Source organism: Podarcis gaigeae, assembly GCF_964106915.1.
Source record: "Podarcis gaigeae genome assembly, chromosome: 3".
In the NCBI taxonomy this organism is placed as follows: domain Eukaryota; kingdom Metazoa; phylum Chordata; class Lepidosauria; order Squamata; family Lacertidae; genus Podarcis; species Podarcis gaigeae.
This window is the reverse complement of record NC_139680.1, coordinates 26,058,252-26,075,402: the sequence shown is the minus strand read 5'-3', so window position 1 is coordinate 26,075,402 and position 17,151 is coordinate 26,058,252. Positions and strand designations below refer to the sequence as shown.

Sequence of the window (17,151 nt, the reverse complement as noted above, 5' to 3'; positions counted from 1 at the left end):
AGTTTTGGAGAGGCAATTTCCCCCCAATTGTGGCAGGGGGAAGGAGATATAAACTAAACATACACACACACACACACACACACACACACACACACACAGTCTCCCTGTGGCTTCTATTTACATAACAAAAACAAGCATGTCAATTGCATTCGTGCAATTAGTATTTCATCTAGTTTGGCCTCCCCAGTTGATCACTCTGACAAGAGTGCATATGCAGCCTTAAAAAATAAAATAAAATAAAATAAAAATTGGAGGGTAGTAATCTTGCTAGCACCAGCACTAGCATTACTCTCCCACTTGCCATTTCATGAATGATTTTTTCTTTGGCTTTGTGGCCCCCACCTCACTATGCACAGTGTTTACCTATTATTTAATCACGTTTAACCCAATAATTAAAAGGTGGCAAAAAGACATCTGTCCACAGCAAAGGATGGAGTCTCACCTCCACCCCATTAACAAAGGAACTGGTTATTCAGCTGCTAGTCCTGAATCCAAGCATAGAGCTAAAAATAAAACTCCATCTCTCTCCCCACTCATCCCTTCCACCTTGGTCATCTGCTAAAGTCCTAAGGGAGGAAACCTATGTGTGAAGTTACTACCCCCATGATTGGAGCAATGGGATGCCTTCTGCTTCTAGCCCCTTAATCAATACCCCCCTTGTTAATAGTCCATTTGATACCGAACGTTATTACAATAATTGGGTCCTTATCTCTTTCTTCCTTTTTATCCCCTATTTTTTAAAATGGAAACCTTGAAAATTTATTTTAAAAAGTAAATACTTGCCTGTTTAGCATTACCTTTCTGTGCACTTTTTAAAAACAAAACAACTAGGCTTGCTTTAGCATCTTCTGAAGTCTTAGACAAACAGTTCAGATCCAGACTTTTAAAAAATGAAAAGGCTCCAATCTCTCTCTCTCTCTCTCTCTCTCTCTCTCTCTCTCTCTCTCTCTCTCTCTTATTAGAAAACCTTCCCTTATTAGAAAATTATTGAGTTTCCTCCGCTCGTTGTGCCATATTTCTTTTTCTTCTTCAACCCCCCCCCCCATGTTTCTTATACCTTTTCACCCACCAGTTTGATTGCCATGGCTGTAGCCGTGGGTGAATAATTGCCTGTCTTCACAGGAGCATGTTCTGGAGCTAAAGTCGAGTGCTTGCTTCCTGATGTATGCCTCATTTGGATTCTGCCGACAGCCTAGGGGCTGTATTATTCATGCCTTGACAGATAGCACTCACTAAAAGCATTGGAACCGGGCCAGGTACTGGCAGAGAGATAGTGGAGCATTGCAACTTGCAACAGAGAGGAGCATCTATAATACGGGGGTGGCGGCGGGAGGAGAAATCCTCACACGTCCCTTTTTGCTGGCTCTTATATTGATGGGGAAAAAATCATTTGCAACAAAATAAAACACCCTAAAAATAAATACATTGCTTCCTTCCCCTGGCTCTCCCCCCTCAATCCTTAAAACCATGCTTGAAAGTTTAACACAATTTTCCACATTTAATTGCAAAGCTGATTTTAATTAGTAAGGCCCTGCATGTGAAAAATGAAGATTCACTTGGGTGAGTGTAACACATTGCAGTGTCTGCTGAACGCTCTAATTAATGTATGGCGGCTGTACAATGGGGTGCACTGTGGGATATTTATGAAAAATTCTGTGCACGCAGACAGTCTATCTGTACGTTCTTGAATCCACAAGAATAAATAACTCCCCCTCCCTGTTATTCTTTACGAGACATTATTGTGCATGCCATCACTCCATCCATAAACTTTACGACGTGCCTGTCCTCTTTACTATTTGTCAATGATATAATAAATCAGAAGTCAGGGCATACATATTTTAACATTAATTTCAAAGAAGGATTTGGTGGTGCACTATTCAAAGATCATGCTCCATTTGGACAAAACAGGCAGAAGCCCCTCTTCTCTCTGCGCTTCTCCTACTCTCTGTTTGCACTACATAAAAAATAATGAATCGTATAAGGGAAGACATATAAGTTTGTCCCTGAAGTTAAAATGGCACATTTGCATTGGACCACAGTTCAGATTTCTCGTGTAGGTCACAATACAAGTTTTGTTATTAAAAAAAAAAAAAAGGTTCCAAAGAAATTCTGACAAATAATGTAGAAATTCTTGCAAAAAATCATGTGTGTGCTGTGTAGTATATAACACATGCATGAGACCTCCGGGTATAGGGCGGTATATAAATTCATTCATTCAATCAATCAATCAATCAATAATATGCACACACATTCATGCTCCAGTATTTAGCTAAATGCTGTTAGGTGCTTTCCCCCAGCTGACTTTCAGTCCTAAGCGAAAGGATTTTCAAATGAAACACAGCAAACAATAAACGTACTGACAGAGAATCCATAATATATCTGAAGTCTGTTACTGGCTTCCTTCGCAGTAGAACAGCAGTATATTTTTTATCAGAATCCATGATGCATTACTGAAGAAGTATACACCAGAGTGTAACACATTCACCAAAAATCCAGGTCTGTGGCTTTGTATGGCAGTGGATGTTTTTGATCTTTCATATGCAGTTCTATTACCTTTGCCATGTAGGCTGGCAAATTGCCGTTTCTTTTGCTACAGGTTTTCGTGACCTTGATTTGTCGCAAGAGGTAACTTGATTAAGGCTGGCTTAACTATAATGCTATGGAGATAATGGTCCAGGCAAGTTGGCTCCACCTGCTGTGGTGTAATTGTTAGATAATCATTGTGTGGGGTGGAGAAAATGCAAACCCTTCCTCCTGTATTTTAATATAGCTTCCAATTCAGTCATCACACACGGCAGTGGCCATTTCCCAACTGGGATAACATTTTAAAAATGCAAATTTGTTTTCTTCTTGGCAAGACCCAACATTACAGCTGTGGTTGCACCAGATTCCAGGAGTAAGCTTAAATTAGGAAAGGACGTTGGCATGCCTAGGTAAAACTGATGAATTCATCAGCTTCTGTTGGGTCCATTGATCTTGGCTTAAGGCTTAAACCTGGTGCAGATGTAACACTAAAGGTAAAGGGACCCCTGACCATTAGGTCCAGTCACGGACAACTCTGGGCTTGCAGTGCTCATCTCGCTTTACTGGCTGAGGAAGCCAGCATACAGCTTCTGGGTCATGTGGCCAGCATGACTAAGCCGCTTCTGGCAAACCAGAGCAGCGCACGGAAACGCTGTTTACCTTCCCACCAGAGCGGTACCTATTTATCTACTTCACTGGCATCATGCATTTATTATTATTGCAAATTGAGAGCAATCCTCAGAATATGCACTCCTTTATCTTCCTTCTTTCTTTCCTTTATATAGAGAGAAATCCTTCCTTTGTCTGTTCATGGCTGTATTTGAACCAATATAATTACTGAATGCTGGCCATGGTTTCAAGTTGGTTTGCAAATCATGGTTTTGCTGGCATGCATGCAACTCTGAGGTTGCAACCCAGAACCTTCTTACCTGGGAATAAGTTCTATTGTACTAAGTGGAAATTAAATCTTGCTCCATGGAAGAAGGAAGGAAGTGTACATCCCTAAGATTGGCTCCTAATTTACAATTAGGGACAATGCATCAGATATTTCATCTCAAACCTGTTTGGAATTTCAGAAGTAAGCTCTGGGAGACATGAAGGACATAAAAGTTGCATTATACTTACGGAGCCAAACTATTGATCCGCCTAGTGCGTATTGTCTCTGATGAACTGGCGGTGAACTAGCAGAGGTCTTTCCCAGCCCTGCTATGTCAACTGGAGGGTCCTGGAATCTTGTGCTGTGAAATAGGGAGATGGTGCCTCTGAGGGTGTGCAAATTGCCTTTCCTTCACCAGTGAGTAATTGCTGCCTACTCCTGAATTTGGAGACAAGGCTTCCACATCAGAGTGTGTAAATAAAGAGAAGGCGGGCTGGTGATCTCAGTGTGTTTAGAATTTTTCTTTCAAAGATTTAGAAATTCACAGCTAGGAGGAACTGAAGAATAGCCCCTGTGCGTTTTAGTGCAACACTGAGCAGGATAGAAAAGGAAAGATGTGTCAGAAGGATGGTGTCAGAAGGTGCTGAATGGTCCATCTGTGCCATGACAGCGAGAGCAGATTTGGGCTGTAGGATCTGCACAGAAGTCTCTGGCATGAACTAGGTGTTTCCATGATGGTAACTTGTTTTCTTTCAAACAGCAGGTGTTGGGCACATGCTCCTCTGTCAGTGCTTTGCTTGCCACCACATTGTCTGATGTGGGAAGGTTTACAAGGGGGCGACCGGAGGGGATGTGTTGCTGTAACAGCCACCAAATAAATGAGGGCTCAGTGTGTGCTGCAGGAAAGGGAAGAAAAAGAAGCAGCAGTACCCAGTAAGATAATTTCCTCAAGAGGCTTCTGCAAATATCCATATAGATTTGTCCTCTTACCTACAGCAGATTTCTTCTTTTTTTAAAGAATGGCTGGCTTGGCTGATAGCATAATGTGCTCACTTTGCTGATAGAAACAGATAGTGTGAGAGCAACTTCTTAAAGTGGCTCTAAGAGGGATACCAAGGCAATCTTCATATGTTGAGTAAGTCATTCTCTCTCTCTCTCTCTCTCTCTCTCTCTCTCTCTCTCTGCCTTCCATTTTCAGCATCTGTAAAACAGAGACACTAGACAGTCGCCCTCATCTGTAAAATATTTTGAGGTGTCTAAATGAACAGCACTGTGAATAGCTAGTCATTACTACAACTGGGTTCAGCACAACCAATTCAGTGTGGCTATTTACTTCTGCACATAATAACGTAATCCTTATCCCAATAGTAGAATACTTTCTGTTGGCAGTGGCACGGATCAATTTTGCACCAACTCTTCATTTTATTTTATTTTTGAATTATTTATTTTAGTGATGAGATTTCTGTTTTGAACGACATTTCTTTCCCTAAAAGAACTATGCAACACACTCTCACGTCTACAGTTTGCACGTCTTTCCCATAAATAACAGTGGTTTATTTTCTAGGATGATAAAAACTCTCTTCACTATCTAATAATTATTAAATATCAGGAGCTGGATTCAGGCATAGGTCAGCAATAAAACAATAAAGTACCTGATGTCAGTGAAGTTAACTCTTTATTAAAAATCAAAAACGAAACAGCTCAGTCCTAGTGGTCACAGCAACCCCTTCCCAGTAGGTCTTGCCCCAATGAAGCAGTTGCAAGGACTGAAGCTCCCTGTCTTCCTACCATTTAAGGCTCTTCCCCTAGCCTAGTTCCTTTCCCTGGCAGCCTAAGGCTCCACTGTCCTCCCTCTTGTTGCTCTGCCCTTTCTCATTTCTCTGTGTGTTCTGGGAGTCCGGGGAAAGGGGAGCTGGTTCAAGCAGGTTCAATCTCTCTCCTGCCCCCCTCCTCTCCTGCCCCTAATTCTGAACTGCCTTCTGCCACAGCCTCTTCAGCTTCCGACACCTCCTCCTCCCAGTCTTCTCCCTCTTCTCCCTCTGACCACACATCGTCATCCCACCACCAATCCCCCCCTTCTTACCCTGACCCAACGGCTGCCTCCCACGTTTCCTCTGAATCCAGCTAATCCACAACACTACGTATGTAATCCACATTTCCTCCAAGTAGCTCATGGTGATATATGTGGGGTTCTCTATTCCTGCTCTCACAGTAACCTTATGTGTTGGGTTCCATTGAGAGACATCAGCCATGTTCAGGCATCTAAACCACAGTTTAGCAAAAGTTGAAGAAGCTTTCCAAAAGAAAGGTTTGAAGCAGTGAAAGACTTGTAAAGAACTCTTGGGGGAGGGGGTTCTAACAGCAGAGGGGCACCACAGAAAAGCTGCCCCCATGCACTGTCTCCTTATGGATACCTGAAGGGACAGTGAGAAGGACCTCTGTAGAAAGTCTCAGTTCTTGGGCAAGAGTACATTGAAAGCTCCTCCCACTATAGCTTCCTGTCCCCACACTCTAGGCATTTGTTGAGGGTCTCTTAGCACTCCGAAAAGGCTTTTCAATGCCACAGGTGGCTGGGACGAGGAGGTGGGTACCAGGAATTCCCACTGCATGAGTACTGCATTCGGTACAACCTTGTAACTTGGTACGAACAGGGTTTTAAATAAGATGTCATGAGAATACAGACTGCTAATAGCAGAACCATAAAAGGAGCACATTCAAACAAATAAGATTAACTGTAATAGCAAGATTTCAGTAAGACTTGGCACTATTCTGGGAATAATTGCTGGTTGTCGGGACACATCTGTTTGACCTGAATTCTGCTATTTGCTAATTTTAGCACTGGTTCTGATTATTGGCTTTTTTTTACTGTTTGTCTGCAGGAAGCAATTCAAGCTTCCAGGGCATATTATTATCACTACAAATCACTTCATAGCTCTCTTAAGGTACACTTTGAAATCTTTCTCATTCATCCTATCCTGTGAGGAAAAATATCCACATATTCAGTCAAGGTTGTGGTTTGGGGTTTTTTGTGTTGTTGTTTATAAAAAATATATCATCTGTAAAAGTAGACTTAGGCTGCCATCCAAACCTCCCTTGCAGCAGGCTGTGGGGCAGGGCCAGTCCATCCATGAGGCGAGGTCAAGTGCTCACCTCAGGTGGCAAGATCCACAAAGGCAGCAGAACCTCCAAGTAGGGCACTGCCCACTGCTGCCAAAGGGGCAGTAGCAGCTGCAACACACTTCCGGGATGCTGGATCAGCCTCCTCCTCAGCACCCCCGTCCCCCACCAAAGTTGATGGGCGTTGCCATTCAAATGGTGTGTGTGCCTGCCACATCTTGTGATCAATTATGTGAGGCGGACTTAACCTCCCCCCAATTTTTATTCAAGTTGGAACCCCGGCACACAATTAATGTTTGCCCCCAACTTACATGCCAACAGGTGTTTTGCATTAAGAAAGAGTGGTTGTATTACAAAGCTACTGAGTAAGAAAGGAAAAGGAAATGCAAACTGAACCCACAGTTCGTCATAATGTTTGCTAAACGTACGCCAATAAAATTTCGTATTTTTAAAGAACCAGATTGTAGCTGATGGCACTATAGAATGCTAAGGTACTGCCTCTTCTAAGTTGCTTGAAAATAACTTTCTCCCCCTGTGCTAAGAAAAGCTACAATCCCTTTTTTCCTCTGAAATCAGGAATGTATAACATCTCAATCCTCTAACTACAATTCAGAATATTACACACTTGAATGATTCCTAACCAACCATGTAAGAGACAGAACAATGTATTATACTTTGAGTTGGATGTGAGAATCTTGTGTCCCTGATTTAGCTGCAGTTTTCTTCCTTACTGTTCCCCCCCCCCGCCGCACTTTTTTAAAATAGTAATTTAAGTTGTTGCCTTATAGTGTTCACACCTTTGCATTACAGGAAGGTTTCTTTATATAATTTCCTTGTTGTTTTCCCAAATATATGAATAAAAGTGTGTCTTTGCTTAGTCTTGAATAAAATTAACTTGGGGAACAATGTTGTGCATTTATTGTAAAATTATTGTCAATTTGGATTTTGTAGTGATTAACTAGAATGGTTATCCGTCACTGATTCCACATCAACAATAGTTTTATAATAAATATACCATGTTGTTCCCCAAATAAATAGTATACAGTGGTACCTCAGGTTACATACGCTTCAGGTTACATATGCTTCAGGTTACAGACTCCGCTAACCCAGAAATATTACCTCGGCTTAAGAACTTTGCTTCAGGTTGAGAACGGAAATCGTGCTGTGGTGGCGCAGCGGGAGATCCCATTAGCTAAAGTGGTGCTTCAGATTAAGAACAGTTTCAAGTTAAGAACGGACCTCTGGAATGAATTAAGTACTTAATCCGAGGTACCACTGTAGTAGACCTGCACTTCCAATGCCATTAAACGACAGTGAATTTTGTAGTTCAGTTTTTGTAGACCGTGCAAGGCTAGAATTATGCTAGTTTAGAATTATGTTAAATGGACATTATATCATTACTGTATCTTTATGCACATCATATTCCTGTTCAGGCATAAAGTCTTGATCTTCCACCCATAGTTACGTCAAACACTCACGCATTACTTCCCTGTTCTTTCAATGCATGTCCCTCTCTTGCTCTGACTGTCAAATAGTGTGTGAGGAGAGGACAAAGAGGCATCCTCTCTGGTAAATTGAGGTGCTGGTGGTCTGACCAGAAGTGACTATGTGGGGAGAGTGCACTGAGGATGCAGCGCTACCCAGCCCCACGAGGGCAGACAGTGGGTATGAGTCCCAGCCACTGAAAAGAGAAGGGGAAACAGGAACCAACCGATCAATACACATAAAGGAAAATGGGAGTGAAAGAGGTGGCAGAAGAGACGGAGAGAGCTTGGTTGGGTAGAAGCCTCTGAGAGAGAATGTTGGTTGGATAGTAGGATGGGAGCCTACTATGAAGGAGAGAGGGAAGACAAGAGAGTAAGAGTGGGTGGATTGAAGGGAGGACATCAAGGCAGGGTGAGGGAGCATGAAACTGAGGAGGAAGATCAAGCAGAGAGCCAGGTGGTAAAAAGGCAAAAGCCAGGGAAAGTAAAAAAAGAGATGAGATGGGTTGCAACATTAAGCGGTTTCTTGGGAAATGTAACATTTCATAATAAAACCTTGAGTCACACAGAAGAGTGGCTCACATATAAAACCAATGGGAACATGTGGACGACAACTTAGAAATAATCGTAATTTAATGATGTGGAAAATTAATAGCAATAAAAGATTTAGAGCTACCTGTTTGGGAAGTGGGTTCCATATCTTAAATACACTTTTTCTTACAAGGTATCCTTAATTATTATTATTAATAATAAACGATACTGTCAGTGCTGTTTTAATTCAGTGCTCATGAAGGGCTTAAGGCACCATTTTAAAATACATTATTAAAATATAACATAGAAATTACGTATTATTTCATTAAGAATATAATATTTTTCTGCATATCGCTATGGGTATAGATAATGTTGCCATAGAGTTTATTAAATACCGTGCGCTGAGAAAGCAGAATGAACAGGAAAGAGAAAGAAGAGGGTTTGTTGTGCTTTTCTGAGCACTAACTAATTTAAACTTAGTGCAGACAAGACAGAGGTGCTCTTGGTCTGGGGTCGGGGTGAGTCTCCTGAACACATGGGAAAAGCAGGTGGGTGCAAACCCTATATGAAGAAATTTCATCTGAATTCTGCCCTCTTGAGCAGATTTTTAACATGGAAACATTCGCAGTTCCAGATGGTGCCATTTTAAAATTTCAACTTCTTCCACACTATTAAAATGTTTGTTGCGCCCATTGTAATTCCATTGTAAATGCTGAAAATATATTTCTTAAACATATTCTTTTCTGAAGAAAAGGACCTTTTGAGCTCCCGCTGTGCATATCCTGTTCCATGTATACATGTGGCCAACACTGCTTTCAGTATAAACTTGTCGCCCCGCCTTTCTTGTGCTCTGCATCCCATTTAATTTTTAAATGACTACCAGAATTAATTTGATTTTCTGCTTCACCTATCTGCTTGGTCCTGATCATTAAGTTCATCAGTAGCACTGCATGTGTCATTTTTGCCCAATGAACAGCAAAGTTTGGGTTTTTTGTTTATTAAGATCCAGTTCTTCAGTCTTCCAGCCTTTAGTGAGTTGGCAGGCCATAACTATTTTTATGGTTGCTTATCTTCGGAATCCTAGTTTTTTTTAAAAAAATGGAACAACTTCACATGTGGCAATTTACTGCACAGAGATAACAGAGGAAAAATGTGAAGTGTAGCATTGGGTGGTTGTTTTGCTATCAGTACATGAGTGAAGAACCCAGTGTGTCCACAGACAGTGAAACATTCAACGCCTCTTCTCACATTATTTTAAAGAATACTCTTACTAGTAACACATCCATGTTTGTAGCATGAAAGCAGCTTACCTGCAGGGCCATTCTGCAACCCAGCTCTTCCTAGGGTTTTAGAACACTTATGCTTCCTTGATCAGTACGTACATAAAGTCCTACACAATGTTTGCACAGTGTGAAGCCATTTGCAAGAGTACTGCCATTATTATCAAAACTAACATGGCAATAAATCTACAAACTGTCCTTGGGGCCATACCTGTAGCTGTGGGAATGCAAAGCACTGGTGATGAACCAGCCATGGCTCGAATCAAGTCAGCTGGTGAGGAGCAGTGGCTGAACTCCAGCACAGCTGTGGTGGGTCAGGGGTTGCGTTCTGTCTTCGGCACTTCCTCTTCCGGCCACACAGATGGCTGGGGCATCACCCACGATCACAGCCAATCATGGGTGAGCTAGGGGGCGTGGTTTGGGAGTGGACCGGGAGGGGGGACTTCTTCCCTGGCTATAAAAGCTAGTCACATTCAGCCTCATTCATCACTGATTCCTACTCACCCTCCCTATATGGATGGGCTGCCCAAGGTTAAGTGGGAAGGCAGTGCAGAGCACCTTGCTATGGAAATCTTCAGTCGCTGTATTTGGAGCCAGGGAGGAATTTGCCTTCAGACTCATTGACCCTTTCTGAAGAGTTTCCTACCTCATAGCAATTGCCACAAGTTTATGGCGGATGAAGCACTGGGTTGGATCCTTAGTCTAAGTGGATGGGAGGTCCAAGGGATCAGGGTATCCCCTTAAAAGGGTACAGGGAGAGGTGCTTCCATCCAGAAATGCAGGTGGGGGCTAATGGGCCTTGGCACCCCCAAATGGTGATATTGGAGGAGAGTCGCCCCAGTCTGATGTACGTCATAGGGTGATCCCTAAGCTTGGTTAACCCTGCCAAAATAATCAAGCAGCAGATGGGCTAGATGATTCAGGATACATGCCCAGTGCCTTCACCAAACCCTGCTAACATCTGTAATCAATAAAGTTGTGGCCTGTTTAATCCCCATTGGTGGTCCTGTGTTTATTGCAACTATATCATGCTTTGGTACCATTGTCTGCAGCTCCACTGTGCCTGGGCCTGCAAATGGCTTGACTCATTTCTAAACCATTCAAATTCTACACACATACCTCCCCATTACACAGTCATTTCCAGTTCTCTTGATCTCTAGCTGTCACATGGTAGTTACGTACCAGAAATCCTTTCTGGATGCATGAAGCCTAAGAGGTCAATAGGCAATGCCTGCAGGAACCACTGGTACAATCATGGGAGCACGTGGCCCTCCAGATATTGTTGGACTAAAACTCCCTTCACCCACAGCATCTCCCTTTCAGGACCCTAACTCAGTGAACTTAGTATTAAGAGAGAACTGTATTAAAATATCAGTGCATTTAACAATTTATAAAGCTGAAAACAGTACGGGTTGGTACTGTGCCAAAACCAAAGCAGACTTTTTCCATGTGTGGAGAAGGTGTTGCAGACCTCAGACATTTTGGGAAATGGTTTTTCAAGCAACATTGACCTTTACTGGGAGGATGATTTACATACTAAACTTGATTTGAGAAGCTGGAAAAAAAATTTGGTCGGATTTTTCTTTTCATTCTGTTTTAGCTCATTTACAGGAAGCCACTTTAAAAGCACTAATTAGATGGCACCTTACTCTGATCAGACCTTTCTGTATAAATCCAAAGTTCTCTTCTCAGTATTGGTGCTGTAAAGGCTCATATTTCCACTCATGGTGGACCTGTCTACCAGTCACTGAGTTTTGAGGAATTGCCATCATCATTGGGTCTGCTGGTTGCCTGGGGTGGACCGAATGAATGAATGAATGCTCTCCATGATAAAACTCTGATCCAACATCTGCTAGCTGCAGCACAAATGCTTATATCACAACTTTGGAAATATTTGGACAGAATTAGCAAAGGGGTCTGGTACAGACAGGTGTAGTTTTTATTGGTAATGGAAAAGTTAACATGCAAAATGCAGCCAGTCCTGACATTAGGACAGAGCCAAATGGAAAAAAAGAAGTCATTTTAAAATGTTTGGCAAAGCTGTATATAAATGATGTAAACAAATAATATGCAAACTGTCCCAGCTAGATAGATAGATATAATGCTTAATGTATTTTGGGTGATGGGTATCGGTATTCTTTTTCTAGTTTTAGATGGTGTTTTAGACTCTCTTTTTTTGTATGTACCAACTTTAGATGGTGTTTTAGACTCTGTTTTTTGTATGTATTTGCATAAAGACATGAAAAAATGAAATATATTCGTTTATAACATTTTACTGGGTGCTTCCTGTTCAGCTAATTGCAGATAATAACTGTGTTGGTTTCTTCTTTCTTTCTTTCTTTCTTTCTTTCTTTCTTTCTTTCCCACCTCCTATCCTTTCTCACTTTAGTGAACTTTTTTATTCACTTCTTTTAGGTATTTATTTATGAATCCCACCCTCTTTTCATTATTTGTACTGAATAATTCAGAGAAATTAATTGTACAAAACCACTAATGTTAATGTAACTACGATCTTGCTCAGTGTAACAGTGGGGCTGAACAAATTTTTGGTCATCACTGGAAATGTAAGGAGATACCTTTAAAATAAGACTGACTGGACAGTTTGTGAGAGGTTTTTAATTAGTCAAATCGACAGCATTCCATAAATCTCCAAATGAACATGTTAATGAAATATGGAGCCAAGGATTCATTTTTATAAAGAACTAATTCCCCATCCACACTATACATTTAAAGCAGTATCATACCACTTTCAACAGTCATGGCTGTCCCCCCAAAGAATGCTGGGAAATGCAATTTGTTAAAGGGGCAGAGGCTTCTGGGGTAACCCCCTAGTCTCTTCACAGAGCTACATTTCCTAAGTAACTGTCTATCCCTCTTCCCACAAATCTCCAGGAATTTTTAGTTCTGTGAAGGGAATCTATATATTTTTTATTATTTTTTTGCTTACCAGACAGAAAAATCCTCCCACCACAAACTCTTTTGGGTGGGTAGATGTTCCCTCAACACACACCCCAGCCAATTTTGGTAGGCACATGGGAGGAGTAATTGAAGTAATTGAAGCCCTTCTGCTAGCTGGACTAGTTAGTTGAATCCCACCCAAGGTACTGATGTGTGTTTTTTTTGGGGGGGGACCCACAGTAACAACTCTAGTCTGTAAGATCCAGACCGATGGTGTGTAAAATATTTATTTGGCTGCCATTTACAGTTCATGGATGATATGCCACTGGCTTATTGGCTAAGATACAATTTTTAAAACCATCTGAACCTGACTTAGATTTGATGTCATAGTTTGCTGAGATGTTAATAACTGTTAATACTGCACTACTGCCTTTATACAGAAGCTTGATTGGATTCCCCCTCCCCATATGGTATACATTTTGGTTCCCTCTGTTTAGAATTTGCTAGCTGGAATACAACTTCTTTATCAGAAATCACCTGGGTAACTATTTTGAGAGCAAGCTTGTTGGCGACTGCAGTATTAGTTAATTATTGGGAAAGTGAGGCAAGGACACTGGGGGTGACATCCATTTCTGCTGTTGATCCTAGTGAAAAGCAACATCAGCCTGGTGAATAATGACAAAGTGGGGTTGCCTCAGGGTTCTTTCCCGGGCCCAGTGTTGTTTAACATCTTCATAAACTGACTTGGAGTGGAGAGGATGCTCTTCAGATTTGCAGATGTCACCAAATTGAGTAGAGCAGCTTATACCTTCAGAGACAGAAACAGGATCCAATATTATCTTGGCAGAACGAAAAACTGGGCCAAAACTAACAAAACGAACACCAGCAGAGATAAATGTGAAGTTCTGCATTTAGACAGGAAACAGCAAATGCCCAAATACACAATGGATGGCTCCTGGCTGGAGAGCAGTACATTTGACAGTGATATCGGGGTTTTAGTAGACCATGAGCTAAACACGAGTCACCTGTGCACTTTGGCAGTTTTAAAGGATAGTGCAATTCCGGGTTATACCAGTAGACATATGGCATCTAGATCAGAAGAAGTAATGGTACCACTCTCTTCTGCTTTCATCAGACTTCAGCTCTGTGTTTCTATAAACCAGAATATGACTTCAAACAATACTTGAAAAGTCCACAGCTCAGAATTTTAAGGCCAGTATAGTCTCATTCATTTGATAAAGCTGAAGATGGATAGTCTCTTTTAGGGATGCAGCAGGGATGGGTTTCCTTCATCAGGAAGGGATTGGACTTGATTACGTTTCAGCTTCCTTACAACACTATTATTTTATGTCTTAATGGAATAAGAATTTCAATAGTCACTTTTGTAAGCTCATTAGTGACAGCTCGTAATATTTCCACATCTCTCTCTTGTAGCCATCTTTAAAGCAAAGGTTTATGTTGGGAGAACTAGCATTTAAACAAGCAATTGCATCAAAACAGGTCCCCTCCCCCTTTGATCATATGCTCACAGGTGGTCTGGCAGACGGTGCAATAACATGTGTTTGTTTTCCTGAACAGTGTTTACGGCTGTCCTTTGGCAAAAAAAAGAAAGACGCAAGAGAAGCAACCCCAAGAACCGGCTCCTAAAAGAAAATCATTTGTAGTTAAAACAGACAACTCTTCAGTAGATGAATGCTATGAAACAGATGGAACTGAGGAAATGGATGATAAGGAAGAGGAAGAAGACGAGGAGGAAGAGGAATATTCTGATGATAATGAGGAGCAAGTTGATGATGACGAGGAGGAGGAGGATGAAGAAGTAGATCGGGATGAGGAGGAGGTTGAAGAGGAGGAGGAGGAAGAGGAGGAGGAAGAGGAAGCAGACGAAGCAGAGGACGATGAAGAGGAGGAGGAGGAGGAAGAAGAGGAAGAAGAGGAAGAAGAAAGTGGTAATGCATAGATAAACACCATGCACATTTTGGGTTAATCTTCCAGCATGGTATTATGGGATTTAGCAGTGCATCTTTCTTTAAGGCTAATACTAGTCACTCTGCTACCGTCTCTCTGCTACATGCTGACAACTGTCCTCACTGCATTCTCTTAACAATCATTTTCAGATGACCGTCCTACAAATAGCTCTTGAAACAGCTAGCAGTCCAATTTTCAAAATGTGTAGCTTAGACTCCTGCATGCTCAAAATTCTTGCAGAGAAGTGTGGCTGTATTGATGCTTAGAGTTATCAGTGCCACGAGACTAGCCAAAGAACTTGGGAAGCAAATGGTTATGTTTGCACATATCTGTGTCCGGAAAATCCCATGTTTGTTTGCTGTACTTGTCTCCTTCATAGTAATCGTTTGCTTCTCATATAGATATGGCCACATGTTTGCAGGTGTTCTTGGCAATGCAATATGGGCATCTTCCCTTTCGAAAATTTGAAACTACACCTTTTTTTAGGCAAGGAACAAGTGGTACCTACTTTGGTTCTTTGAGACTTGGATGTTGTGTACTTTAGCTGATTTTATTAAAATTATGGAGACTGGCAGATTTACATAGGTATCCCTGTTAAAAGCATTATATGTATACACCATTCAACAAGTTAGGAGACACTCATTGGACATCCAGTTAATATATTACTAATACAATTAAACCAAAGGCATTTGTTCAAGTTCTGTGGACTCTTAAAATAATTGTTGTTATTTTAAACACTAGTTTCCAGTTTTTTAACTTCAGTAGTTCCTACAGTAATCAGATCATACCTTAATGCCATGAAAATGAATATTCACACAGTAATAATAAAAATAATAATAATGAACCATCTAAAAAGTATTTTGTTCCCATTTCCAGGGAACATGTTTTTGGTTGGGTAGACTCACATTTCTAATCATCAATCAATAAGAATATAAGAAAAAGATTCTCTTTTTTAATAATAAGTTTTAGCACTCCTCAGCTGGATTCCTCTTAGGAGCCAGGTATGAAAGTTGTCTGATTTCTGTTTCAGAATTATCTTAGGTAAGAAGTAGAAAGTGGCTTAAAAGTACTCATTTAAAAGAGACTGGAAAGGTGTGCCTCATATGGTTCCTTTTCTGAATTCTACAAAATTCTCAGAGAAGGAAAACATGCAAGTTTTGCAAGAGAGCAATTTAGGGACAAAGCATCGTTTCATATTCTGCTAATTTGGAATTTGAACAAAAGGAAGGTTTGTAATCATTAATTACAACTAAGTTAAGAAGGCCAATTGTACAGACAGGAGAATTTATAGAGGACAACAAACCTTATAATAATTTGGAACTATGCATAATTATTAGTGAGTAAGCACTATTGGATAGAAATGTTGCTTATTTCTGAGTATACATGCATAGGATTAGACTGTTTGATAGCAAAGAATGCATCTATGCTATCCAAAATAATGAGAATAAACAAACTTACTTAGAATTTAGACAACCTTGTGAAATAAATTGATTGCTACTGATATATTATGGAACACATTACTTTTACTGATTCTCTACACAGCTACATGGTCAAGTGACCTGAATCAGTATAACTGATTACTGTTTTTTGGGTATTTGTTTTGTGCACAGCTAGTTCCTATTAGAAACAGGAACTGGAGTGTATAATGATAGAGGAGTACACTGCCTCTAGTCATAAGAAATAACCTTTTGATTCCTGATTCTGGAAAAACAATGCTTGACAAAGGTAGAAATGCAGGAAAGGGGTTTACATAGTACTATAAAAATATAATTATATCACTGTGTTCTTTGAAACTTCGCATATAACCAGACAACACACTTGTTGCTTGTTAGTGCACAAAGGTATCATGAAACAAATAACCAAATATAACACAAACTTTTGTTTCTTGAAGAAATGTGAAGGTTTTGCTAGTTTAATTTAAGATGGTGTATTAACGAAGCAGGTCAGGAGAAATGTATTTCACCCCCTAAATTCAAGTCTGTGTTGATATAGACATAACACTCCAGATTTGTCAAGCAATGGTTAAGAGAGTGAGATTGGGTTTTGTGGAATTGTATAGGTTTATTCCCACCACCCACTGGTTTTCACTGGTTTATTCCCACCACCAACTGGTTTTCATTGTGGTTAGGGCTGAAGCAACATTCAGATCTGATTAATGGGTCTTGCTTAGCAGTGAAGGTGGTTAAGACCAACAAAAGTAGAGATAATTAGTACAAGAGAGAGAAGAGACAGTGTGGAGAACTCTCAATCTCTAAACCATAGTTAAGAGACTAGGTGTCTTAACTCTGCGCCAGCACTAAGATATTATTATTTTTTCCTCCTGTGGACAGCACAGGCAACTTGAGCTCCCTTAAGGTGAATATTTGAGATTGTGCTTTAAGAAAGCTGCAACTCATTAGCACAAGTTTTTTCTCAGATCCTAAGATCAAGGGAGTTAACAAATTCCATTCTGGATAATATTACAGACTTCCTT

The 17,151-nt window shown here is 40.7% G+C and overlaps 2 protein-coding genes across 18 annotated transcripts in view; one reads left to right on the top strand and one right to left on the bottom strand.

Moving 5' to 3' along the window:
* The window catches only part of TRAPPC12 (trafficking protein particle complex subunit 12), a 647,809-nt gene that overhangs the window by 521,225 nt on the left and 109,433 nt on the right, over window positions 1-17,151 (bottom strand). The window lies entirely within an intron of this gene.
* The window catches only part of MYT1L (myelin transcription factor 1 like), a 282,351-nt gene that overhangs the window by 177,736 nt on the left and 87,464 nt on the right, over window positions 1-17,151 (top strand). For all 17 annotated transcript variants that reach the window (XM_083729979.1, XM_083729970.1, XM_083729982.1 and 14 more), the window contains one exon: window positions 14,289-14,659. In XM_083729979.1, the coding sequence (XP_083586105.1) occupies window positions 14,289-14,659 (371 nt within the window). The remainder of the gene's footprint in view (window positions 1-14,288; window positions 14,660-17,151) is intronic.